A 25904-nucleotide genomic window follows, 5' to 3' on the forward strand; every position below is an offset into this window, starting at 1 on the left:
CCCGTGGTCACAGAGCAGACAAGTGGCAGAGCTAAAATTAGAACCCCTGACCCTCTGACTCCCAGGCCCGTGCTCTACCCACTACACCATTTGTCATAACTAGAGAAGCAGCGTGGCTCAGTGGAAAGAGCACGGGCTTTGGAATCAGAGGTCATGAGTTCGAATCCCAGCTCTGCCACTTGTCAGCTGTGTGACTGTGGGCAAGTCACTTAACTTCTCTATGCCTCAGTTACCTCATCTGTAAAATGGGGATTAAGACTGTGAGCCCCACGTGGGACAACCTGATTCCCCTGTGTCTACCCCAGCACTTAGAACAGTGCTCTGTACATAGTAAGCGCTTAACAAATACCAACATTATTATTATTATAACTATAGTGTATCTTCCATGATTGCTGTGTCTCTTCTCTACCTGGAGCTCCAATTTACTTTAACGCGCGATCAGTGCATGAAAGCAGAGACAAGTGCAGTTTTCTGCACACAAATGAGGTCTCAGTAAATCCTTCAGGGACTGACTAACTTGCTGTTGAAGAGAGGAGCAAGATTTTGATTGCATATATATGCCAACAGAAAGAGTAATCTAGACGAGTGGTTCTCAAACTTTTTCAACTGCCCTTGACCAGAAATCAATCCGATCAATCAATGGCATTTATTGAGCGCTGTACTAAGTGGTTGGGGGAGTATAATATAAGAGTTGATAGATACATTCCATGCCCATAATGAGCTTCCAGTCTAGAAGTAAATCTTTTAATCCTCTTTTAATCTCCCCCTTGCCATCACAGCACATCACAAGGCTCGGAAATAGCAAGTGAGAAGGGCCGAAAAGATTACCCGGGTCGTCCACTGGAGTTCACTTATGCCATCATCAAACAGTTCTTCAGATCTCTGCAGCTCTGGTCTCCATGACTCCTCTCGAACTCCCTTGTGATCCATTAAAGGTTTCAACGCCTCCCTTTGAAAAATACTTAGCTAGATCTTTTTAGTATTTGTGCAAGTGTCTAAGTACACATTTCTCACAGTTTCCAATGACGATTTAGTCACTCGTCATTAGCGATGGGCGAGCTTTAGTCTGAGGCATCAAGACTAAGAACCTGTGCAGGAAATGAATAGTGATAGTAGTTTGTACAGAATCATTTCTGTCCCATCTCTGCCAGTCAGTTCCTGTTGGGTTAATGGTGCAGAACTTTGCAAAGTGTACACAAAGTGCACACATATCTGAAGTGTACACTTATATCTGTGTCACTGTGTCATAAACCAGCCGGTAGTTGCTTTAGGAGCCACTGATGTTTTCACCACCCGTGATAACTATTTTTCAGGATTTCTGCTGATTCCGTCACCTTGGCAGAACCCCAGAGGTGGTTCTTTGGTGAGAAATCTGCACCGTTGCTGGCCTTGCCCCAGAAGGCTTCCCTGATTTACAGAGTCAGGGGTAGAATCCCAGTCTTCCGATTCCCAGAACCGTGATCTTTCCAAGGGATCAACAATAGGACTGTAATAATACATCCTCAAGCAATGTAAACTACCGATAGCATTTGCGATTTTAGGCAAGATTCTTGTGTTATTTCACCTTGATAGGAATCTTAATGATATTCTTGCCACTTTTGGAAAAACAAAAGCTTAGTGAATGCTTATTTAGCCAATATTCATTGAACTCATAAATCCCATTAGACTTAAACATGGGGTTGAGCCCAACCGAAAATGAATAAAAATTGCACTCAGTTTCACAACCAAATGACTCTTTCTCTCTCATATCTCTGTACTTGAAATATGATGTAAGCTTGTTATGAGCAGGGAATGTGTCTACCCACTTAGTTTAGTGCCCTGCACCTAATAAGCGCTCAATAAATATCATTTATGGATTGATTGATAAGAACTGAGTGCAATATGACATTTTAAGGTGCCAACCTGCAATAATGCTGCCACAGGTTGGATGGCAGATGTGTTCTTGTTAGTCTCATAGTGCAGGAAAGGACGTCAATCACCCATTTCACTGGCACTTGGATATAAAGATAGGGACCTACCTGTATCATTTGCAAAATATCACAAACACATAGATACACATCTCGTGCTGACCACAGTCTTTAAAGGCTTTTAAGGATTGTTTCCTAATCTTTCCCTTTTTTTAGTTTAAGGACAGGTTTGTTTGTATTCTTTGCTTAAGGGAATAACCTACTATGACTCTTCATCCCAAAATGCGTCCACATTATTGGGGGAGAGCTTCCAATGAGACCTATCTAGGAAATAAAAAAGACGATTTGAAACATTTACCTAACTAGAACCAAGCAAATGTGATTCTGTAGTCAGTGGGTGTGATTATTGACAAAATCATGTAACTATGAATTAAAGTTTAAAAATCTGTTTACTTAATATTCTTGGTCTTTTATTAATAGCCATGAGGAATGACTGGGCTTTATTTTCTATATAATGGGAAGTTATGTGGTATGAAAGTAAGAGTGATTCTGTTAATAATTTTCCTCTCTGCAGGGGGAAGATCACTTGATTCTCATTTAGAGGCACTCTTTTGAAGATCCATTGAACTATTTCATTCTTTTGACGGCCATGGTCGCAGCTACTCTAGCTGCTTTCCACACTCCTAATTTCTTTACGTGAACACCTTTAGGGAATCCTTTTTTATGTTTGTGTGTTAGTTTTTTGATAATGATGCATGTTCTTGAACCCCCTCCCAAAACTGAGTATTGCTACATAAAACGATTGGGAATGTGAACCTATCCATCTGGCAAATCAGACAAGCAGCTCTGCCATCTCAAGCACACTAAAGATGCTTTATTCCTTTAAAGGAGAGCCAAGATCATGTCTCTCTGATACCTCTGCACTGTTTTATATATTGGAGAACAGTAGTAAATGTTGACAGTCAAGACTCTTGATTTTGAGCCCACTGACTTCTTTCTTAGAAAAGCAGCGTTGCCATAGAAAAGCAGCGTGGTCTAGTGGATAGAGCACAGGTCCGTGAGTCAAACGGTCATGGGTTCTAATCCGGGCTTTGCCACCTGTCTGCTGTGGGACCTTGTCCAAGGTCGCAGGGCAAGCAAGTAGCAGAGCCAGGATGAGAACTCCGTTCCTCTGACTCTCAGGCCCACACTCTTTTCACTAGGCCGAGCTGCTTTCCAGAGACTCTCCTGGTTTCCCATTTCTTTAAACCCAGGCAAAAGGGGGGAATTCTTCAAATGTATTTTAAAGAAGATGAGATGGATGGTCCTCTATTGTGCTTGTTCATGTATTAAGGATGGTGGGGAAGGAGTTATTTGCTGATTATGATTGTGGAAATCCACACTCTTTTGTCACAGGTGGAAAGGGGGAAGCACCAAGGAGACATTTAAGGTGGTTCCTGGGAAGGAGACGCTTCACCTCCTGTCAGTAAGTACTTTACTTTCAGAAAAATTTTACAGAACTTGCATTTTGATCCCTGAGACTGTGGTTATTCAGATAGTTATAGTAATGATAATAATAATAATGGTATTTGTGAATTGCTGACTATGGGCCAGACACTATAGACTGTAAGCACAATGTGGGCAGGGAATGTGTCTGTTTAATATTATGTTGTACTCTCCCAAACGCTTAATATAGTGCTCTACAGTATGATTGACTAAGTACTGGTTTAGATCCAAGATAATCAGGTTGGTTACAGTCCCTGTCCCACATGAGGCTCACTGTCTGAGGAGGTACCAGGTAGTACAAATATGTCAGGATGAAGTAGCTGAATAAATACGTCAGCTCTTAAAGTAAATGCCCATTTCTCTCTTTATGTGCCGTAATAATTAACTGTTGTGATCATTTGCCTTTAGAAGAGCCATTTCATCCTGAGAAACTGCTCAAGGTAGAGAAATTGTTGGGAATTTTCTTTTGATCAGAATTATACTACTTTAGCACCTGTTTTTGCTATTTCACAGAGAACATTTCTTTCCTAAAGACAGTCTAGTGCATTTAAATCTTTTTCTTCCGATTTATTTGAGCAATAATAGCATAGGTAGTCTTCCTATAAGACAGAGTTGCATTCCTGCCACCTTCCCCCCGAAATTGTCTTGTAACCTTAAAAGAAAACTGTAACTCCTTGAGGGCAGGGAAGCTGTCTTTTTTTTAATGGTATTTGTTAAACGCTTACTATGTGTCCAACAGTATTCTAAGTACTGGGTTAGATACAAATCAATCAGTTTGGACACCGTCCCTGTCCCACATGGGGCTCACGGTGTGCAGTCTAAGTAGGAAGGAATAGGATTGAATCCCCATTTTACAGTTGAGGAAACTGAGATGCAGAAAATTTGGGAGGAAACTTGAGACACAGAGAATTTGGGTGACTCGCCCAAGGTCACACAGCAAGCAGTTGGCAGAGATGGGATTAGAACCCAGGGTCTTTGACTACCGAGCCTGTGCTCTTTCCACTAGGCCGTGCTGTCACTCCTGTCTTCCAACTCAATGTATTCTCGCACATACTCAGTACAGTGCTCTGTACCCAGTGGACACCAAATAAATGCTATTGTTTGATTATTTCATCAAAAGAGAAGATTAAAGGGAAGGGGATTCAAGAACAAATGTGTGGCATCTGCCATACCGAGTGAAATTCAAGAAAGCTTTTGGGAAACAGAAAAGTTGGTTCCAAGCAAGCTGCTTTGTCTTGCACTTTTCCTGACTTCCCTGATAGTTCTCAGCAGTTCATAAATGTGGACTCAGAGCCAATTTGCAAGATCTTAAAGTTCATTTTAGAAAATGGTAGCTATTTTGCAGTTGGTTCCCCAAGCCACGTTAAGTATTGCTAAGGCGATTCTTTTACTCAACTTGAAGCAGGATATTGAAGCAAGAACTCTGGGAGCGTCATCTCACACGTAGCATGGCCGTCTCATGGGCCCATGTTCCCATCTTCTTACATCCTTCTATCCAAATCATGCTGCTGTTATGTTGCATTTTCTCAGGAGTGTCTATAAAAACACTGAAGTATTTCACTGGTTGAAGGACTGGGCCACGCACTGAGTCTCTACAATACAAGGATATTGATTTAAACATGTCTGGGACCCACAGTGGGCTCACAATCTAAAGAGAGTGGGGGAAGGGGCAGATGCACAGGAAAAGAATGAAAAGGCAAAATCAGTTTTTTATTTGCTTTTATAGTTTAAGTGCTTATTATGTGCAAATACTGTTCTGAGCACTGGAGTAGGTACAAGTTAATTAGGTCAGGCATAGCACCTGTCCTATGTGGGGCTCACAGTCTAAGGAGGAGGGAGAACAGGCATCCCCATGTTGCAGTTGAAGAAACTGAGGCACAGAGAAGTTAAGTGACTTTCCCAAGATCACACAGCAAGCAATTGGCAGAGCTAGGATTAGAACCTAGGTCCTTCTGACTCCTAGACCTGTGCTCTCTCCACTAATCCAGGCTGCTTCTCATCAGCTAAAACAACACCAATAAGACTGTCTGTAAATTTATGCTACAACCCACCTCCTGCACTTCCCCCCTCTGTGGAGCAGTGGATAGAGCACAGGCCTGGGGGTCATGAGATCATGGGTTCTAATCCCGGCTCGGACACTTATCTGCTGTGTGACCTTGGGCAAGTCTATTTCAATTCTCCTTGCCTCATTTACCTCATCTGTGAAATTCATGGGGATTAAGACTGTGAGCCTCACCTGGGACAGGGACTGTGTCCAACCTGATTTGCTTGTATTCACCCCAGTGCTTAGTATAGTGCCTGGCATATAGTAAGCACTTAAGAAATGCCATTATTATTATTATTATTATTAATAATGCTCATCTTCTCATTGTGCCTATCTCACTGCCAAACCTTGGCCCACATCCTGCCTCTGGCCTGGAATGCCCTTCCCCTTCAAACCCAACAGACAATTACTCTCCCCTTCTTCAAAGCCTTATTGAAGGCACATCTCCTCCAAGAGGCCTTCCCTGATTAAGACCCGCTTCCCTCGTCTCTCACTCCTTTCTGCATTGCCCTGACTTGCTCCCTTTGTTCTTCCCCGCTCCCAGCCTCACAATACTTATGTATATATCTTTAATTTATTTATATTAATATCTGTCTCCCCCCACTCTAGACTGCCAGCTCACGGGCAGGGAACGTGTCCGTTTATTGTTATAGTATACTCTGCCAAACACTTAGTACAGTGCTCTATACATAGTAAGTGCTCAATAAATACGTTTGAATGAATGAATAAATGCTGGGATTATAGAGGGTGGTTAAACTCAACACTTCTTCAGTCCAGGCTGTTCTTGGTCTACGTCGCTATAAAGATTCCATTTTTCTAAATGTTGGCAAAGTAGTTACTGCCCCCATCCACCCTTGGGGGAGGGAATGGGTCTTCTTCCCAGGAAAGAATGGCTTAGCCCACTTTCCCTCCTTCCCCCCAACATCAGGTGGCCTGGAAACCTGATGGTAGGGCTGGTTGTGGGCCCCGTGGCATACAGCTCTTCTCTTCCACTCCAGGGATGCCAGGGAGTGGGTCTTCTGGTGATGCTAGGTGGGAAGGGTTCCTTAATTTGTAATTCCCATTACTGGAAATGCTTTCTTCCTTAGAATTAGAGCTGAAAAAATATAAGCGCATATTACTAAAGGTGAGTCCAGTGTCTTGTTTTATTTCTTTGCTGCTTTTTTATGGCATTTTTTAAGTGCTTACTATGTACCAAGAATTGTACTAAGCACCGGAGTTAGATACAAGCTAATGAAGTTGGATACAGTCCATCCCTGACATGGGGCTCACAATCTTAACCCCCCATTTTACAGATGAGGTAGCTGAGGCTCATAGACATGAAGTGACTTGCCCAAAGTCACACAGAAGACAAGTGGTGGAGCTGGGATTAGAACCCAGGTCATTCTGACTCCCAGGCCCGTGCTGTATTTACTAGGCAACTCTGCTTCTCTGCTTTTGTTTTTTTTGGGGCGGGGGAAATGTTTCCCATTTCTATTATTTAACTCCTTAATTCCTGCAAATGCCTTATGCATTGTCCTTTTAAATAAATAATACATAAGAAGTTTCATTAGACCAACCCAAAATGTTATGAAAATAAAAACAAATATGCATGTGAACTATATAAGCACCTTTCCTTCACCTTGGATAATGAGACCTAGAATCTTTGTTTATAGTCCTCATTTGGTGAAATATTTAAAAAAAATACAAATTTCAATGCAAATTATAAACTTCTCCGTTCTTAAATAACTGAAGACAAAATTGAAATATTGAATTTTCCATATTGAACCTTAATCATGAATTACAAGCGAGGTACATGTCAGAACATGTGAACACCTCTAAATTGTAAGCAGTAATGGTAAAATGACAAATTCTAAGAAATAGTGGTAAAGATGCTATTGTTTTTCTGAGTCCCCAAATAGTCGCATCATCTGGGATATCCCTTGGTTTAAAATGGAAGCATTTTCTATAACTAAAGAGTTAGAAAGCAAAAGAATAATGACTGTTCTTTGTTTAGAGAACAATCATTACTTTTCTCATTCACATACAAACAGTAAAAACAATTTCTATTATAAGTAACCATTTATCTTCATTCCTAGGCTGTATGTATTTATTCACTCTGTCTCATTAAATTCTGTTGTCGCACAGAACTCCTTTGGTGTGTGGTAATTTTTCCATCTGGGATACATCAGTCACAAAATACATTCATATTATAATAAAAATTGATGCTGCACAAGAACCCCTATTGAATATACTTTATCTTGAAGACCTGTATTCTGTTGAACAACAGAAATGCATAACATATCAATTCAGGAAGAATTGATTTTCTTTCCTAATTCCCTATTTCTTCACTTTGCTGTAGCATTTTACGGTAATATCCAGGGACAATGAGAATCTGTAGGGAATTTTGGCAAATCTGCGGGGATTTTTTTTTCCGATTTCTTTTTTTAACACTTGACTTTTCAATTTCATTTTAACACAATAGATCACTGTGATGATTGCAGTGTATTAAGTTGTTAGGAAATATTTAGTAGGGTGCCACAGAGAGTGGTAGTCTGTTTCAGTTTAATAAATTCTACTTAACAAGTAATGTCTTGTAATAAGTCCTTTATCCATCTGTTCTACGGTCTATGCAGTCAGCTGTATTAAGGTTCAGATTGCACCCTGTGATCCATAGCAGTTAGTCATCCAAACAGTAGGGTTAGGACCCGGTATTTCTGAGTATCTGTAAACCTGGGGACCTGACTGGGCAGAAGGAACAAGGGGGGGAGTGGAGACATTAGGCTTTCCAGTGATTTTATAAATGCAAATGAAAAGCAGCACGGCCTAGTGGAAATAACGCGGGACTGGGTGTCGGGTGTCTAATCCCGGATCCGCCAATTCAGTCATATTTATTGAGCGCTTACCGTGTGCAGAGCACTGAACTAAGCTCTTGGAGAACATTAAATGGTGACATTCCCTGCCCACAACGAGCTTGACTATATGATCTTGGGCAAGTCACTTAACTTCTCTGTGCTTCAGTTTCCTGTAAACTCATTATGTGCAGGGAACATTGTGCTAATTCGGTTGCATGGTACTCTCCCAAGCACTTAGTCGATCAATTGATTGTAAAATGGGGATCGAATGCTGTTCTCAGAGTCTGTGTTTGGTTAATTAACTTGTACCTACCCCGTGCCTAGAACAGTGTTTGACACAGAATAAGTGCTTAACAAATACCATTTTTTTTAAAAAGCAGTTTATTCTCAGGGATTTTTTTTTCTGTACAACTGTCCCTTTGGGGAAAATTTAAGGAGCAGAGCTTCCCAAAATGAATTTAGCATTTAGAAAAAAAGCACAGAAAGTCACATCCTCCTGCTCCCCTCCCCACTGCAGAACTCATCGCTGCTCCACTCCCTGACAGGGCCGGCTTCAACCACTCTGCATGGTAAGCAACTGCCTTATGGTGCGCTCTTAATGGCTTGGCCGTGGTTCAACATTTAAAAGCACCCAGCTCAGGTCAGAAGCAACTGCTGTTAGCAGGCATGTCGGGGGGGGGGATCATGATGGCTGGAACAAAGGGGTGGGATAGAGGGCCGCTGAAGAAATTCTCTAGGTTTTTGGGTTCCACTGGGTTCCTGCGGAACCTCATATTTTGCTGAATGCTCACACAGCATCGTAGGCAATGCTGCAGGCAGTTTAGCATGGTGACATCCTCCAGGGTACCAGGCATGTGGAAAAGGAAGGGTCATTATAAATATTTTCCTGTCACAGATGCTAAAAAGCTTGAAATCAGCACTGTATCCTGAGTAATTAATTTATTGAGGCCTTAGGTTCCGAACGGGCCCTATCTGAGGGCTCTTCCCGGCCCAGCCTTTTCCGGCCCAAGCCTGAGGCTGGATTAAAGCCGGGGTTTAACGGGGCCGAAACCCAGGGGTCCCGAGCTGAATGTGCTCAAATACCTCACAGTGCGGACCCTGGCTGGCAAGTGGGGTCAACCTCATGAGAATGGGTCTAGGGTTCTTCCTCTCTTCCTTACAGCTTAGTTGGGCAGCGGGCAGGAAGTAGGAGAGAGAAGCAGTCTGAGCCGGGTCCACCCAGCCTCATGAGTTTGGGTCTTGTGGGAACTGTCAATCTGGACGGGCACAGATAAAGGCTCTAGATGGGACAAACTGAGAAGAGTGATACCAATAGGTTTCAGGGTAAAGGGATCTTTGCTCCAGTTTGGGGAAGTGCAGTATTTTGAAAGGCGCGATTGCCCTTTGACAGTCAATCGGCCAATTTTGGTTCCACCTGACTTCTTAGCCACAACTGAATTCCTTGCTTCATAAAAATAAAGGTTGGCAGGGGTTTTGAGAGGGCATCTTGCCCTTGGGAATTCACTAGGGTTTCCTTGAGGACCCTGTGAAGGGGGATACAAATGTTAGAAAAAGCACAAGTGCATTCATATATGATTTACATGAAGTTTGTAGATGCAGTTGTGTAATTTATTCTCACATAATTTTTGTATTTAAACATTTTGCTAACCTTAGTGCTCTTATTTCACAGTGTTTCTCTTCCTTATTCCTTTTCTCCTTCTTTCTCTCATATTGGCATACATCATCAGAGCCAGGAAAGTAAAGCTGTGATAGAGATAAAGTAACGCTAAGGAAAACTATTAAGATAAAGGATGCTTTTGCCCATGAGCTACAGTTAGAAGCAGCAGTATGGCCCAGTGGATAGAGCATAGGCCTGGGAGTCAGAAGGTCATGGGTTCTAATCCCAGCTCCTCCACTTGTCTGCCGCGTGATCTTGGCCAAGTCACTTAACTTCTCGGTGCCTCAGTTCCCTCAGCTGTAAAATGGGGATTAAGACTGTGAGCCCTATGTGGGACAGGGATTGTGTCCAACCTGATTATTTTGTATGTATCCCAGCACCTAGAACAGAGCCTGGCAGGTAGTAAATGCTTAGCAAATACCATAATATTATTATTGGGACAATTTGAGAGAGGTAGCTCCTCCCCTCGCTACCAAGCCGAAGCACACAAACCACAGATTGAGAATCTGCTACTCTTTTTTAAAGATTACTAAGGAAGTATTGTACACAATCTCCCGGGCTAATTTGTTCAGGGTTTAACAACTGTCACTTGCAGAAAGTTCTTTCTGATGGCTGACCTAATTCCCTTAATTATTTTCCCTTGATTTGCTCTTGGTGAAGATAAAAATCATTATCAATGGTATTGAGCATTTAATGTATGCAGAGCACTTACTAATTGCTTGGGAGAGAACAATACTACAGAGTTGGTGGACTCTTTCTCTGCCCACAGTGAGCTTATTATTGTTATTATCATGATCTAACATCATACTGAATAAATTTAGGTAAACCATTTAAATCTCCAATATTAGAGATTCTGAGAAAGAAGAGAAGGTGAGCCAAACTTCTTTGATCCTGACTAAAAGTTAAGTGCTCAAAGAGGCTTTTACAATAAAATGGTAGCGGCACAATAGCACCCACAGAGAATAGTTCCAAATCACTCCCACAATATAGGAATGGTTTAACTGTGATTATAGCTGTGAATATTTTTAAAATATGAAATTCATAAGAGCGTCAGAATTAAAAATTCAATGAATTCTTAAAAACAACTTTGTTTAAAGTGCACCTTTTACTCAACAAATCAACACTGGGTTAAAAATTAAATTTCTCCTAAAGTCAAGATGTAATCTATTTTCAGGGCAAGAAAGGGATACAGATTTAGCGGCAAGAAAGAGTTTTCAGGTCCTTGAAAACACACACAAACTTCTAGTCTATAACCTTCCTTTAACCTTAGACCCATATGCACTTATAGGTTGTTATTATGTCACCCCTTCAGTTTTTATTTTTCAGGACTAAATAATCCCAGTACTTTATTTTGACCCCATTTTCTAACACTTTAGTCGTCGGTCATTCTCCTTTGAACCTTCTCCAGTTTTCCATTCTAAATTTCGAAGCCTTGAATCCAGAGCATCATAAGGTGTATTTTTATTTATTTTGTACATCTGTGCATTTATCCATGCCATTGGTACTTGGAAGATGTGCTCTTGATATGGTGTCCCTTTGGGCCTACAAAACTATCATTTTCTCTCAGCCACAGTCTCATTCTCTTCTGTCACCTCATGTTCTTTCAATGTATCAAGCTCACTTTGAAGTAAACGGAGTCCCATATGTTGAAGAGATGCATGGATACCTGGAGAAAATCAAACTCTGAGCCCAAGGGAATAAGTGTTTTGCAGTCTGTACTAGGAATATTCTTAGCTTGGATGAAAGACCTTCAGACTATGTCAAACCCAAAAAACCAACCCCCCCCCCCCCCCCCCAAAGAAAACCCAACAAATAAACCCCCAAGAGGTTTCGCTGTTAGGGTAATAATGACATTTCCTTGGTGTTAATTCATGACCCCGAGCTTCCTGAGAAAAGTTTGCAAATTTTATCTACAAACTAAGAGTAATCTTTTTAATCCCGCTAATGCTTTATAATAGACTCTTATAATGGATTTTTCCCAAGTTCCCCATTGACTTAGAGTACTTTTTCCCTCAAAGCAGCCCAGAGCCAGCTGGAAGGATAAAGGGCTAAGCAAATTAAAAGATGGAGAAACTGCAGGTTACTTCTGATTTGTCTCCTCTTTAAGTACTTCAAATTCAAAATGGATTCCAAAATTAGAAACTAGCCATCCACCTCCAATATTAAGTCTAGATATCTACTCTCCCTAAGTATTATGAACACTTTTTTATTACCCATACCTCAGACATTTACAATTCATGAATTTTGACCTAGATAGTAAGCCACGATAGACTGAAAATAGTGTATTTTTACATTAATATTCTGTTCAATTCTGTCTTCATGCAGTAATGTAATAACATAGAGAAAGGAGAAATGGCAGCTTTGCAGAAAGAGAAAGCAGAATTATCCCAGAGATGGATTAGGGACATTGTTTGAAAACACAAATCATTTTTGCATTCTCAGAATCTTGTGAGGTTCTAAGATGTTAATTACTAAATTAACTTCCTGGATTATCGATACTCAGGCATGCAGTGTTTACAGTTATGTCTGGATAATCTAACTTTAATTTCTTAAAAATACCTTGAGCAAAAAACTGGGTAAGAATTCAAAAACAAATGTCAAGATCTCCCAGAATATTTAACAGTTGGCCAGAAAACCATTGTCATTTTCAGATTACACATTTCCTTGGAGGACTGCCTCTTTATTTCGTAAACCTCTGAAATTATTTCGTGAATAATAGCCCAACGTGGTGGCGGAACAACTCAGACATGGGCCCTAGGGCAGAGTTCTGCTTGGGGTCCCTACTTCCTCAGTCCCACTGACGTGAGAGCAGAGGAGGGGGGCAGATTAAAATTCTCAGATTCCTGGATGTTGTAGTCCTAAACAGGCCTCAGGTGGGCATGTGGATGGGTAGCCTCGCTAACAGATGGGTGCAAAACAATGATCGATCCATCATTGTTATTTATTACGGTTATGGTGTGTGCCGCTAAGAAACAGAATATAATACAATAAAGTTGGGAGGCGTGATTTCTGCCCTGAAGGAGCTTTTAATCTAATAAAGTTACTAGCCTGGCAAGTGGAAGTGCAGCAGAACTTGATCCCCGTGGACCTCGGGCCACAGACTCTGAAATTACACTGCCTACATAGGATCAATCCTTCCACTTTCTTTCTGTGATATTGCCAACTCTTTTTGGGAACATATTTCATACATCACCCTCGATTTTGACTTCCTTTGTATCGGCAGCAACAAAATAGCTCCCCATTCTCTCTTTCCTTTCTTGTTCGGAAGATTTATCATTCAAATTCAGTGTACTGGGTGATTTGCAAGAAGAAAGGCCCTAAAAGCATCAATTAATGTTTGTTCTTTTTCTTAATTGTGCACTAAGCCAATCTAACTCTAGAGAATTGTTCAAAGGATGCTCCCCCTGGGTATGATCTTGCGCCACTATGCAGATTATCAATCACACCCTGAACAACTATCTCACTCTTCTTCAAAGAGTCTTTAGTGCCATAGAACACTCACCTAAGTGGACTTTTGGCCTGGCCTAGAAGAACATTTCTTATGTGTTTTTAGGAGATTCTCTTCTTTGTCATCCCAAACCTCTTTAGCTTGAGAGGAAGTTTTCTACCCTTTTTGCAATTTCTCTTTTGCCCTTTTACTCATTCCTCTATTTTGTCCTCTCTCTCTCATCTCGGCTACCTCTTTTCTTTCTTTAATCACTCCCATAAAGCCTTTCGTGATTAGAAGAAAGCAAGAAAAACTTCCCAGTGCTCTCTTACATTGTGGGAGAATAAAAGAGGAAAAAGTACCTCAAAAAAAATAATGGCCCATATCGTCTTGCCTTTTAAAGGCAACAGTGAAATCTCATTACTGTGGTTCTGCATCAAATAATTCCAAGTTCGGCCTATTTTGAAGCCACTAGAATTCCCCGTCTAATGAGAGATAACACTGTAAATTTTGTAGTCTGAATAATTAAAGTGTGGCTGTTTCATTATTTGAGTTAAGTATGTGATTTGATCCAAGAGTATATTAGAAATGGTTGTGACCCTGACAGCTTGGTATTAGAAAGCGGATTTTGTAAATGAGGTAGATACAGTTTTGCTCCTCATCACAAGTAATCGTGGTCATTCACAGGTTAAGCGGAGCAGAACCGTGAGGTTTTGAAGGTGCTTGGGTTTTCTACCCCTAAAAGGGGATACTCATCAAAGATGTTTAACTGGAAGTTGGTAGTTTGGGGGCCTCCTAGCATGATCACTTTTACTGTATAACCAGAGAGCAGAGGTCATGCATTATCAGAATTAGCCCAATGCTCTAATAATAATAACAATAGTTAATAATTGTGGAATTTGTTAAGCGTTTACTAAGTGCCAAGCACTGAACTAAGCACCGTGGTGTGTACATGCAAAACGGGTTGGACACAGCCCCTGTCCCACGTGGGGCTCACAGTCTCAATCTCCATTTTACAGATGAGGTAACTGAGGTACAGAGAAGTGAAGCGACTAATCCTAGGTCACACAGCGGACATGCGGCAGAACCGGGATTAGAACCCATTACCTTCTGACTCCCAGGGCTCTAGTTCAGTGTCGTGATCCACATGGGCATTTAGGAAATACCGACCGATTAAAAGTCTTTTTCTATAGCACTATGACCAGATGTTTCTTATTAGCCATTCTGCGAAATACCTTTAGAGTTTGAAATGGTTAAATTTGTGGCCTGATGTTTTTCGTGAATCCTGAAAATGTGATTTTAAGGCCATCATGAGCAGGCAGATAATAGGGAGCTTGGTTTGGTGTGGGACTAATCCCACGGTATAGAATTGGATTATAGAGGCTGAATAGTCCCAGAAGCTTCAGTCTGGTCACCGGCCGTCGGTGGGATAGTCAGCCTTTAGATTTTATTTTGAAAAGGGCCATGCTGGACCCCTGCTGGACCTCTTGAGGGGCCAGTTACAGTGGCCCCCAAATGCAGGAGGTCATCTCCCTCGTTGGTTCTTGTGCTCGGGGCCGGAGAACAGATAGGATGGCCCCCTTAAATTGCTGGTACGCCACCCCACTTACTGCTGATGCCATCGTTTAAAAAGCAAAACAAAAACAAGCCCTTTCCCCACCCTCTCAGTTGCTATTCTATAATTCCAGGGAAATGATGGATGTGGAGGGAAGATTTAGGGTTGTTATATGATTCTAGAGACCTGCCCACCCAGTTTACCCCGCTCAACCCTTGTGAATAAACACTGGTGCCCTTAGCTAAGTTATGGATTGGGCTGGGGTATGAGGGGAGGGTATGGTTTGGGTGCAGGCCAGCTCACCTGGCACCAAAAGCCTTGTAGTTGACTAGTACTTCAACCTTGCACATAGATTGGCTCCCTTTTATCACCTCTTCATCAGCCCCACAGCCCTTACGTACATATCCGTAATTTATTTAGTCATACTTATTGAGCGCTCACTGTGTGCCGACCACTGAACTAAGCACTGGGAAGGTGCATTACAGCAATATAACAGACACATTCCCTGCCCACAGTGAGCTTACAGTCTATATCAATGTCTGTCTCCCCTTCTAGACTGTAAGCTCCTCGTGGGCAGGGAACATGTCTACCAACTCTGTTGTACTTTGTTTTTTTAAGGGCTTCATTCATTCATTCATTCAATCATATTTACTGAGTGCTTACAGTGTTCAAAGCACTGTTCTGAGCACTTGGGAGAGTACATTATAGCAACAAACAGTCACATTCCTGCCCACAATGAGCTCACAGTCTAGAGGGGGAGAGAGACATTAATATAAATAGAGAAATGAATGAATTACAGATATATACAGATATTATGTTCTGTGAGGATGGGAGGGAGGATAAATAAAGGAGTAAATAAGAGGGGTGCTGCGGAAGGGAGTGTGAGGAGAAGAGAGGAGTGCATAGTCAGGGAGGGCTTCTTGGAGGAGATTTGCTTTAAGTGAAGAATTGAAGTGGGGGAGAGCTTAGTACATATCTCTGCACACAGTAAGCACTCAATAAATGAATACGATCGATCGATAGCCACGACTTCCACTCTATCGGGATGCCTAGGCTAAGTCCCGGCCGGGACTGCACTACTGCTCTCTTGAGGCTGGCCCTTTTTTCTCCCTCCTTCCTCCCAACCCACTCCATCTCACCGGGAGAATAGTAGAGCAGGGAGAGCGGCTGCTTTATACCAGTAGCTGGAACTGGTATGGGACCATATAAGTAGCCTCCCTGCCAAAGAGACCCATAATACTCCCAGGTTTATTTGTCCTGCCCTACCAGGCTGGATAGATAGGTTTTTGAGGCAGTAACGGGACAGATTTGAGTGAATGGCCTCTGAGTCCTAAAGACAGGATTCAAATAGACAGTTCGTTGTGAAACGGAGAGGGCAACAATCGTAATTATTGAGAGGTCTCAGTGCTGGATGCTGAGAAGAGTTCCTGAACTAGCCTCCTCCTGTTTCTCTTATTTTTAGTTTTGGAGGTTTCTTGATAGAAGGGGAAATGAATAGGTTGAGTCACTTATATTCCAGAAGTGATTGATGCTTTTCTTTTGCATTTTGCCTGTTGGTAGGTAGAAATACAACTTTGCTCAGCACATGTTCTTTGAAGGCTAGAGAGTGGGAGGACAGATAAGAAATAAAAGGGAAAATTAATTGGCAATAAATCTGTGTACTATACTTAGCTCTATTTATTATGGGCAGGGAATGTGTCTACCAGCTCTATTATTTTGTTACCTTGTACTCTCCCAATCAATTAGTACAGTGCTCTGCACATAGCAGGCTCTCAATAAATATGATTGATTGATATTGATTAATACATAGTTATCTTCAGCATTCCCTATTTCTTCTCTGTTCTGAATTCCAGGAAAAAGTGAAATTTCAAGAAGACTGGAGAAAGCCCAAACACGGATATGAATTCTTCAGTTAAAAGCCGCTTCTATGAGGGCAAAGTGTGGGTTCAGTGTGAGAATGAAAATTGTTTAAAATGGAGGCTGTTATCAAGGGAAGACGCCGCACAAGTCGATCAAAATGAGCCATGGTTCTGCTTCATGAACACCGATCCAAGCTATAACACGTGTTCTGTTTCTGAAGAAAATTTTCCTGAAGAATCTCAATTTTATGAAAGCGGATATAAGTTCGTTTATTCTCAGTTTCCTATAGGAAGTCTAGTTTTGGTGAAATTGTGCTTTTGGCCAAGGTAAGATTACAATCAGATAATTCTTAATTTTAGAAAGCGTCCGAGGTTTAAGGTATAGTCTTGAAGGGCTGCCGATCTTGGAAAAGTCTTTTGTTGTTGATGTTGACTGAGTGTGGCAAACCAATTGTGTTTAAGTCCTACAACCCTCAGCAGATTGGGACGGTTTTTGAATACGTTACACACGTCGCCATGTATTGTGTTTCCATCTATTGCTCCTTGGAAGGAGAATTCCCCTACCAACCAAACTGCTCTTTGTAGTGCCTGGGCTCTACCACTCATCCCTGCTTGACCCCCCCCGGCAGCGTGGAAGGAATTAGGCAGGGCACCCGTGGCACTGACACGGCCATCCAGGCCGTCATGAAGCTGTGTCAGAATTTTGATGACCTTACTGTAGACAGCCAAATGTCCTAAACAGGTGTCTGAGTCCAGATCAACTGCTCGTGTCAAACACATGTAAGATCTGTGAAACCTATATGAGGTTTCATTCATTCATTCGATCATATTTATTGAGCGCTTACTGTGTGCAGAGCACTGAACTAAGAGCTTGGAAAGTATGACTGGGCAACAGAGGCAGTAATAATGTTGGTATTTGTTAAGCGCTTACTAGGTGCCGAGCACTGTTCTAAGTACTGGGGGAGATACAGGGTAATCAGGTTGTCCCACGTAGGGCTCACACACTTTTAATCCCCATTTTACAGATGAGGGAACTGAGGCACAGAGAAGTTAAGTGACATGCCCACAGTCACACAGCTGACAAGTGGCAGAGCCGGGAGTCGAACTCATGACCTCTGACTCCGAAGCCCAGGCTCTTTCCACTGAGCCACGCTGCTTCTCAATCCCTACCCAACAACAGGCTCACAGTCTAGAAGGGGGAGACAGACAACAAAACAAAACAAGTAGACAGGGATCAATACCATCAATATAAATAGATAGAATTATAGATATAGTAGAATAATGAATATGTACATGTGTATACAAGTGCTGTGGGGCGGGGATGGGATAGAGCAGAGAAAGGGAGTCAGGAGGGGAGGAGGAGCAGAGGAAAAGGGGGTCTTAGTCTGGGAAGGTCTCCTGGAAGAGATGAGCTCTCAGTAGGGCTTTGAAGGGCAGAAGAGGGCTAGTTTGGTTAATGTGAGGAGAGAGGGCATTCCAGGTCAGCGGTAAGAGGTGGGTCAGGGGTCGACGGTGGGATAGGCGCGAACGAGGCCCAGTGAGGAGGTTAGCAGCAGAGAAGCGATTGTATGGGTTGGGCTGAGAATGGAGAGAAGGGAGGAGAGGTAGGAGGCAAGGTGATGGACAGCTTTGAAGCCAATAATGAGGAGTTTCTGCTTGATAAAGTGCTGCACCTGGCACTTCTTTCGTATCTGACATGCATTTAAGTCCATGTCCTTTGTGCCACGCTGTGGTCTGAAGCCACACTGCGATTCCAGGAGTGGGTGGTCGACCATCCTTTCGGCAGCTGGAACAGAATAATCTCTAGTGAGATGCGGTCATCCTTTCTCCTTTCGCCTTTCTCCTTCAAGTTGGTGAAGGCAGTGGCATCTTGGAGGTCTTGAGGCATCTCTTTAGTATTTCATAGGGGAGGAAAAGCTTCTAAACAGGTCCTTCATCGCTTTGTAATTTAATCAGCTCTGACTGCACGATGACTTCCCCAATAGTTCAATCAATCAGTCGTATTTATTGAGCCCTTACTGTATACAGAGTACTTTACTAAGCTCTTGGGAGAGTACAATATAGCAATATAATAGATATGGTAGGCACGTTCTCTCCCCACAGTGAGCGTACAGTCTAGAAGGGACAATAGTTGGAGGAGGTACCATATCATCTCATCTCATCTCATCATATCAAAGAGAAACAGCGTGGCGTAGTGGAAAGAGCACAGGCTTGGGTGTTAGAGGTTGTGGGTTTAATCCCGGCTCCGCCACTTGTCAGCTGTGTGACTTTAGGCTAAGCACTTAACTTCTCTGTGCCTCAGCTACCTCATCTGTAAAATGGGGCTTAAGACTGGGAGCCCCATATGGGACAACCTGATTACCTTGTAACTACCCCAGCGCTTAAAACGGTGCTTGACACATAGTAAGCTCTTAACAAATGCCATCATTATTATTATTATCACAAGTTGGTAGGCATTCTGTCTTTTGCATGGCCTCATCTTTGATCAAAGAATCACTCAGGAGAATATTGGAGTTCCCTCTTATCAGGATTTCTTTCTTGGCTTCGATGGGATTGTGACTCTTTAGAGATGCTGTCGTAGCACGTAGAGACTAAACACCATTAGTGCGGTGGAGAAGTCCATAATTTGGTGGCAAAATGTATAGTCTTGGATGTTTTGAGTTTGGGCACTATAACACTCGTGCCCTTATCCTTTAACTTGGTTTGCGTGCTACAATCTAGGTTTCCAAAAGCCATTTTTAAACGGTGTGCTAAGAACCGTACTATGCGCCGGGGTAGATACAAGCCGATCAGATTGGACGCGGTCCATGTCCTACGTTGCGGTCCATGTCCTACGTCAGGCTCCCAGTCTTAACCCCCATTTTACAGATGAGATTATTGAGGCAGAGAGAAGTTGAGGGATTTGCCCAAGGCCACCGAGCAAACAAGTGAAGACAGGATTAGAACCCAGGTCCTCTGACTCCTAGGCCCATGCTCTTTCTACTAGATGACACTGCTTCTTGAATGCCTTAGAGCCGCATCATTATAAGGAATACCTCTGATGAACTGAAAACAGGACTTAATAATAATAATGGTATTCATGAAGCGCTTACTATGTGCCAAGCACTGTTCTAAGACTTGTCACTACGAGTATGGTGAAACTGTTAGAATTTTATTAATTCATGTGTTGATCTAGTCTAGGGAGTTCCAGATGTTTCACGTCTATCTTCTTAATCGTGATTAAGTCCTGGAAGAAATGAAAAAAGGTGATTGCACAGATTGAATGAACCCCATTTTTCAAAAGGGGAAACAGAGGCACTGGGATGGTTGGAGTTTCCCACTAAGAATAACAGACCAGCCTCAGCCATGCTAATAATAATTATAATTATGGTATTTAAGTGCTTACTCTGTGCCGAGCACTGTTCTGAGCGCTGGAGTAGATACGAGGTAATCAGGTTGTCCCACTTGGGGCTCCCAGTCCTAATCCCCATTTTACAAATAAGTTAACTGAGGCACAGAGAAGTCAAGTGGCTTGCTCAAGGTCACACAGCAGACAAGGGGTGGACCCGGGATTAGAACGCACATCCTCTGACTCCCAGGCCCGTGTTCTTTCCGCTAAGCCACGCTGCTTCTCACATTCAACCTGTGCAAAGGAAATGAGTTTAGTGATAAAGGTTTGCAGAGCTCCACTCACACATTCCCATCCCTGTCATTCAGGGGGTGGGCAAAGGCATAGAGAATGCTCAAGTGATCAAGAGAATAGGGAAGCAGTGTGGCCTAGTGGATAGAGAATGGGCCTGAGAGTCGGAAGGACCTGGGTTCTAATTCCGACTTCTGTCATTTGCCTGCTGTGTGACCTGGGGCAAGTCATTTAACTTCTCTGAGTCTCAGTTACCTCATCTGTAAAATGGGGATTAATAATGTAAGCCCCATGTGGGAGACGACTCGTGTCCAACCCGGTTAGATCGTGTCTTTCTCAGCGCTTACAGTGCCTGGCGGCGCATAGTCAGCACTTAATAAATGCCATACAAAAAAAATAAGTGATAGATTCTTGAAACATTAAAAGAATGATATTCACATATTTGTCAATTCTTACCCTTGGAGCAAAAAGCAACTTTGGGTGATTCTTCCAGCACAGCCCAACACATGACTTCAGGTCAAAGAAGTGAATTATTGGCTTACTTTCAATCTGCTTTCAGTTGAGTTCCTTATTATAAATGTTCAAAAGATTTGGCGTAGACTATCTGTAATCCAAGAACTGTTGTTCATCGCTGAGGAAGTCATATGATAACATAGCTCAAGCCTCATCCCAGCCTAGAAAGAAATCCTTCAATGATGTTATGACGATACATCCGAGAAAGTGAACTCTCTGGTAACAATCGCCCATAAGATAACACTCCAGGAAGCATGATGCTTGAGTATGTCAAAATCAAAATACTTTATAGTCCAACAACCATTGAGTAGTTTCCAAAGCTTTGTGAAACAATCCACAGATTTCCACTGAAAGCCGTTTTCATATTACCGGTTTTGAAAATCAGTGGCCGTGAATAAAATCTTTATTTTTGACCAAGCTAAGCGATCTGTTCAAAATTTAAAGAAATGATGATCCATTGATCTTCAAAAAAGCCCGAAGCTGGAATTAAAAAAAAAACTTAAAGCTGTTTTGCAAATAAGTATAAAAAATTTTCCAACTTTTTATTTTATAGCTTTTTTTTTTTTAGCAATCATAATTCCCTCCTTGGAAAAGGTTCTATGGGGATCCTGTGTAGGTGAGCAGAGTTTTGGATAAGTGGTTCTGAGTTGTGATGGAGGATCTGCACCCTAGCCGTGTGGCTCAGTGGAAAAGAGCCTGGGCTTCGGAGTCAGAGGTCATGAGTTCGGCTCCCGGCTCTGCCACTTGTCAGCTGTGTGACTGTGGGCAAGTCACTTAACTTCTCTGTGCCTCAGTTACCTCATCTGTAAAATGGGGATTAACTGTGAGCCTCACATGGGACAACCTGATTACCCTGTATCTACCCCAGCACTTAGAACAGTGCTCTGCACATAGTAAGCGCTTAACAAATACCAACATTATTATTATTATTATTATGTGTCTGTCAAACACTATGCTAAGCACTGGACTAGGTACCATACAATCAGAACAGTTACAGCCCCTGTCCAACATGGGACTCACAGTCTATGGAGGAAGGAGAATGGTATTTAATCCCCATTTTACAGATGAGGAAATTGAGGCATAGAACAATTAAATGTTCGCCCCAGGTCACGCAGCAAGCCCGTGGTACAGACGGATTTAGAACATAGGTCTCCTGGCTCCTGTTTCTGTGTTGTTTCCATTATTCATTATGAACGAACAGGGGAAGTATTTGCTTTGAAACATTCTGGGCCAGGAGGAAGGGCTGAGTAGTCAAAATTCTAGGTTTCTAGGAGTCAGGGCTAAACGACTCTGTCACAATCACAGAGAGTCAGTCTCCTACCCAGGAGTTGGTAGAGGAGCCAGCTGATAGAGTAGTAAACCTTCTAGCCCAAGTCATGGCTAGTGACTATTATTAGGACTGTTTGTTAATCACATTAACAGAATAACAAACCCTGTCCTGTGGAGAGTTTTATTGAAGCCTCTGAGGAAATAGAAACCCTGAAGCAGGAGGGAGAAGGGACTAACTGATAGGGAACTGAAGCTGTTTGCTTAGCAGATAAGCAGAAAGTTTATGCAAACACCCTCAGGAAGCTTCCTGTCCAATGGGAGAACTCTAACCTCGAAAACTCCTTCTCTGAAAGGGGTCAGTTGGCTAATATTGCTCATAAATTAACCAATACGCTGGTTAATAAAGCTTCAAGATTGCTAAAATGAAGGGCGGCAAAGCTTTTACGGTATTAATTTTCCAACTCCTGTTACTCTTATTGTCCAAAGTAGCGTAAAATATTTTGTGAATATTGTTATATGCATCTGTATGCATCAACGAGCCCTCTAGTAGTACATTTTAGTTTTCTTCTTTTCTTCTTTAATTTGTTTTCATTTTCAGGCATATTGGATTCGAATCAGGAATACTTAAATAATTATGCACGTATAATATTTTAACTGATTTCAACCTTTTAAAAAAATTTAATATGCCTACGAAAATCTGATAAGCCAAGCAGAGCAGCTAAATTTGCCAGTTTGGGGCTCTCTCCTTTCACTGATATTTAAAATTCTCTCTGTAATTTCCTATTTGAGTTCCAGAAGAGAAATTCATTTCAGTTTTGTCAGATGAATCAGTAGTACACAGTCATAATCTGGGAACATATTCAAAGATAAGGGAGAAAGGGGGTAACGGAAGAAGAATGGAAAGGAGAAAAATGGAAAGGAAGGAAGGAAAAATAGAAGAGTTGCTTCTCTAATAACCTAGGTTTTTACTACGTGTTTAGGGAACTTTCTTCCAGCAGAACCTGTCTGGAGACAATGTGATGTTGGAAGGAATCATAGTTCGCATCTGTAAAGCATCAGAGCATGCCTACTATAAACAGAATTTTCCTTAATGCGAGGCTCTTAATGGATGAAAGCCTGACTTTTTGGAGTACTGACTATAGAGCTGGAGAAAGAAACAAAGATCAGGGGCTTAGTCACCAGCCATTATTGGGGGATATTATTGATAATTTTCCTGAGGTAGCAGACCATTGTGCTTTGTGCAGCAAGCGCCTGCTCAACCATTTAAGGGGCTCCCATCACTTTTAGTCAGTCAGGCAATCAGTGCTATATATGGAGCGCTTACTGTGTGCAGAGCACTGTACTAAGCACTTGGGAAAGTACAATACAACAGAGTTTGAAGGTGCGATCCCAGCCCACATGGAGCTTGAGTCCAGAATGTGTTTTAATTTAAAAAAATTAAATTGAAAAATGGGGTTTGAGTGAGCCAGATACCTAATTTTGTTTCATGCTCAGGCCGTGGGCCCGAGCTTGGTTGGGTTCTGAAAATTCAACGCATGCAGAGCCGTATTTTGGGGTTTCCTAGGTATGATTAGAACATTGGACTAGTGGTAAAGGACTCTAAAGCAGTGGTTTTATTTGCATTGTGTACCACTCAGTCGACAGTGGGCTTAGATGTTATAAAAAGTTACAAAGAAAATATTAATAGAAGACTCAGTCCCTGATCTTGAGGATTTTGGCATCTAATCCTAGTTGGAAGAATAGATACCCAAAATACAAACAAAGGTTTTGGGGGTTAGAGTCCCAAGGACTGGGTCAAAGATCCACGATCCTTTCTGTACAAAATAAAGACTGGAATGCGGACATTTGTGAGGGACTTTTCAGGACACTGACTTTAAAATGGAAAGGGTTTTTATGCTAAAGAACATGCCTGGGAGCTAGGCTGCAGGTCTGACAAAACAATTCCAACTAATGGGAAGCCATGAAAGGTAGGAAGAGATGCAACTGGGTTGGAGTTTTGGGGGAGGGGGAATTCAGAGTTCTTTAGCTCATCTTGGGAGAGAGAAAAGACTCCAGTAGCAGGAAGTCACCATTACAATCAAGAATGGTCAGGTAAGAGAGTGGAGCAGACAAAAGTGAGGGCTCGTTGTCTCAGTTTTTTAAAATGTATTTAGGAGGAAATGGCATGTATATTTAGGGCAAGAAAAGTTCAAGAAAAGCATTCCTGTTAGATGTACTCGACTCAGGAAATCTGTTCATTTATCTTCTGGTGACTCATAGGAATAAAAAACCCCTAATCTGCATTTCTGGATCACTAGAGAAGAGTAGATGTGCTAAACTAGGGAATAACCATTCATATGAACACAAATTATAAATTTAGAAGCAGCACGGCCTAGTGGATAGAGCTCGGGCCGGGGAGTCAGAAGGGCCTGGGTTCTAATCCCAGTTCCACCTCTTGTTTGCTGTGTGACCTTGGGCAAGTCACTTAAGTTCTCTGCACCTGAGTTCCCTTATCTGTTAAATGGGGTTTAAAAGTCCCACGAGAAACATGGACTGTGTCCAACCTAATTAGCTTGCATCTACCCCAGTGCTTAGTGTGCTGCCTGGCATACAGAAAGCGCTTAACGAATACCATATAAAAGATAGAAACCAAATAGATATCCATTTAACAATAATAGTCTTTGTTAAGTTCTTCCTTGTGCTAAATATTGTATTAAACCCTTGAGTAAGTTCAAGATAATCAGATCAGACACAGGCCCTTCCCACGCAGGACTCAGAGTCTAAGGGGGAGAGAGCACAGGTAGTTAATCCCCATTTTACAGGCAAGGAAACTTGAGGCACAGAGAATATGTGTCTTGCTTAAAATCACACAGCAGTCAAGTTGTAAAGCTGGGATTAAAGCCCAGGTAGCCTGACTCCCAGACCCATGGGCTTTGAACTAGGCAATGCTATTTTTCAATTGCAGTTTTACAGATAATATACACGAAATCTAAGGCCATAGGTGGAATGACCAAAGCTTTCAGGAAGGTAGAATTTATTTGCAGAATACATCTCTGAGGACTTTTTCCTTTGAAAGATACATGCCTGCTTTGTCCTAATATAGGAAATTCCACAATATCCTTCAGTAACCTAGCCACATGTTTTAACAACTCTTACTTTGCAAGAAATTCTAATTTCCATATAGTCAAGAATCATAATAATACAGTCTGTTAAATGAAAAAATGACTTTCTGTATGAAGACATCTGCAGGTATGGACTGATGGAGGGTTGGATGAAAAAGTCAGAATTCAGAGTAGGAATTTTAACATATGATTAGGACAGGTGTCTAGATGATTGCCGTCAAAAAGTATTTCAAAATGATTAAACAAATGTTTTTCTTTTGAAAGTTGGCCTGGCATACTTTGTCTTGATTCCATAAAGGGGAAATATGTGACCTATGACCTGGATGGAAATGTAGACAGTTATCATGTAGAATTCCTGGGGGATCCCCATTCAAGAAGTTGGATAAAAGCAACAAATATTAGTCATTATTCTGCATCGTTAAAGGTAGGTAGCTTAGCATATTAAACTTTATATAAGGCTATTAGTTTATTTATCTGAAGATTTTTTTAAAGAGAACAGAAGTAGATTTTGGTACAAAGTCATCTCTTAGAGATGAGTAAAAATATCTGAAAAGAGAATTCTAAATAAAAAATATATACATTATATTTATTAAAAGATGATTTGCATTTACTTTGTAATTTAGGTTTTTTTATT

At 41.8% G+C, this 25904-nt stretch overlaps 1 protein-coding gene across 2 annotated transcripts in view; it reads left to right on the forward strand.

The window, feature by feature from the left end:
* Positions 1-25904, forward strand: part of ZCWPW2 (zinc finger CW-type and PWWP domain containing 2) — a 98156-nt gene that overhangs the window by 21109 nt on the left and 51143 nt on the right. For both annotated transcript variants that reach the window (XM_029070952.2, XM_029070953.2), the window contains exons 2-4: positions 3303-3372; positions 16763-17095; positions 25535-25694. In XM_029070952.2, the coding sequence (XP_028926785.1) occupies positions 16809-17095; positions 25535-25694 (447 nt within the window). In that variant the 5' untranslated portion in view covers positions 3303-3372; positions 16763-16808. The remainder of the gene's footprint in view (positions 1-3302; positions 3373-16762; positions 17096-25534; positions 25695-25904) is intronic.

The sequence above is a fragment of the Ornithorhynchus anatinus genome, chromosome 8, assembly GCF_004115215.2.
Source record: "Ornithorhynchus anatinus isolate Pmale09 chromosome 8, mOrnAna1.pri.v4, whole genome shotgun sequence".
In the NCBI taxonomy this organism is placed as follows: domain Eukaryota; kingdom Metazoa; phylum Chordata; class Mammalia; order Monotremata; family Ornithorhynchidae; genus Ornithorhynchus; species Ornithorhynchus anatinus.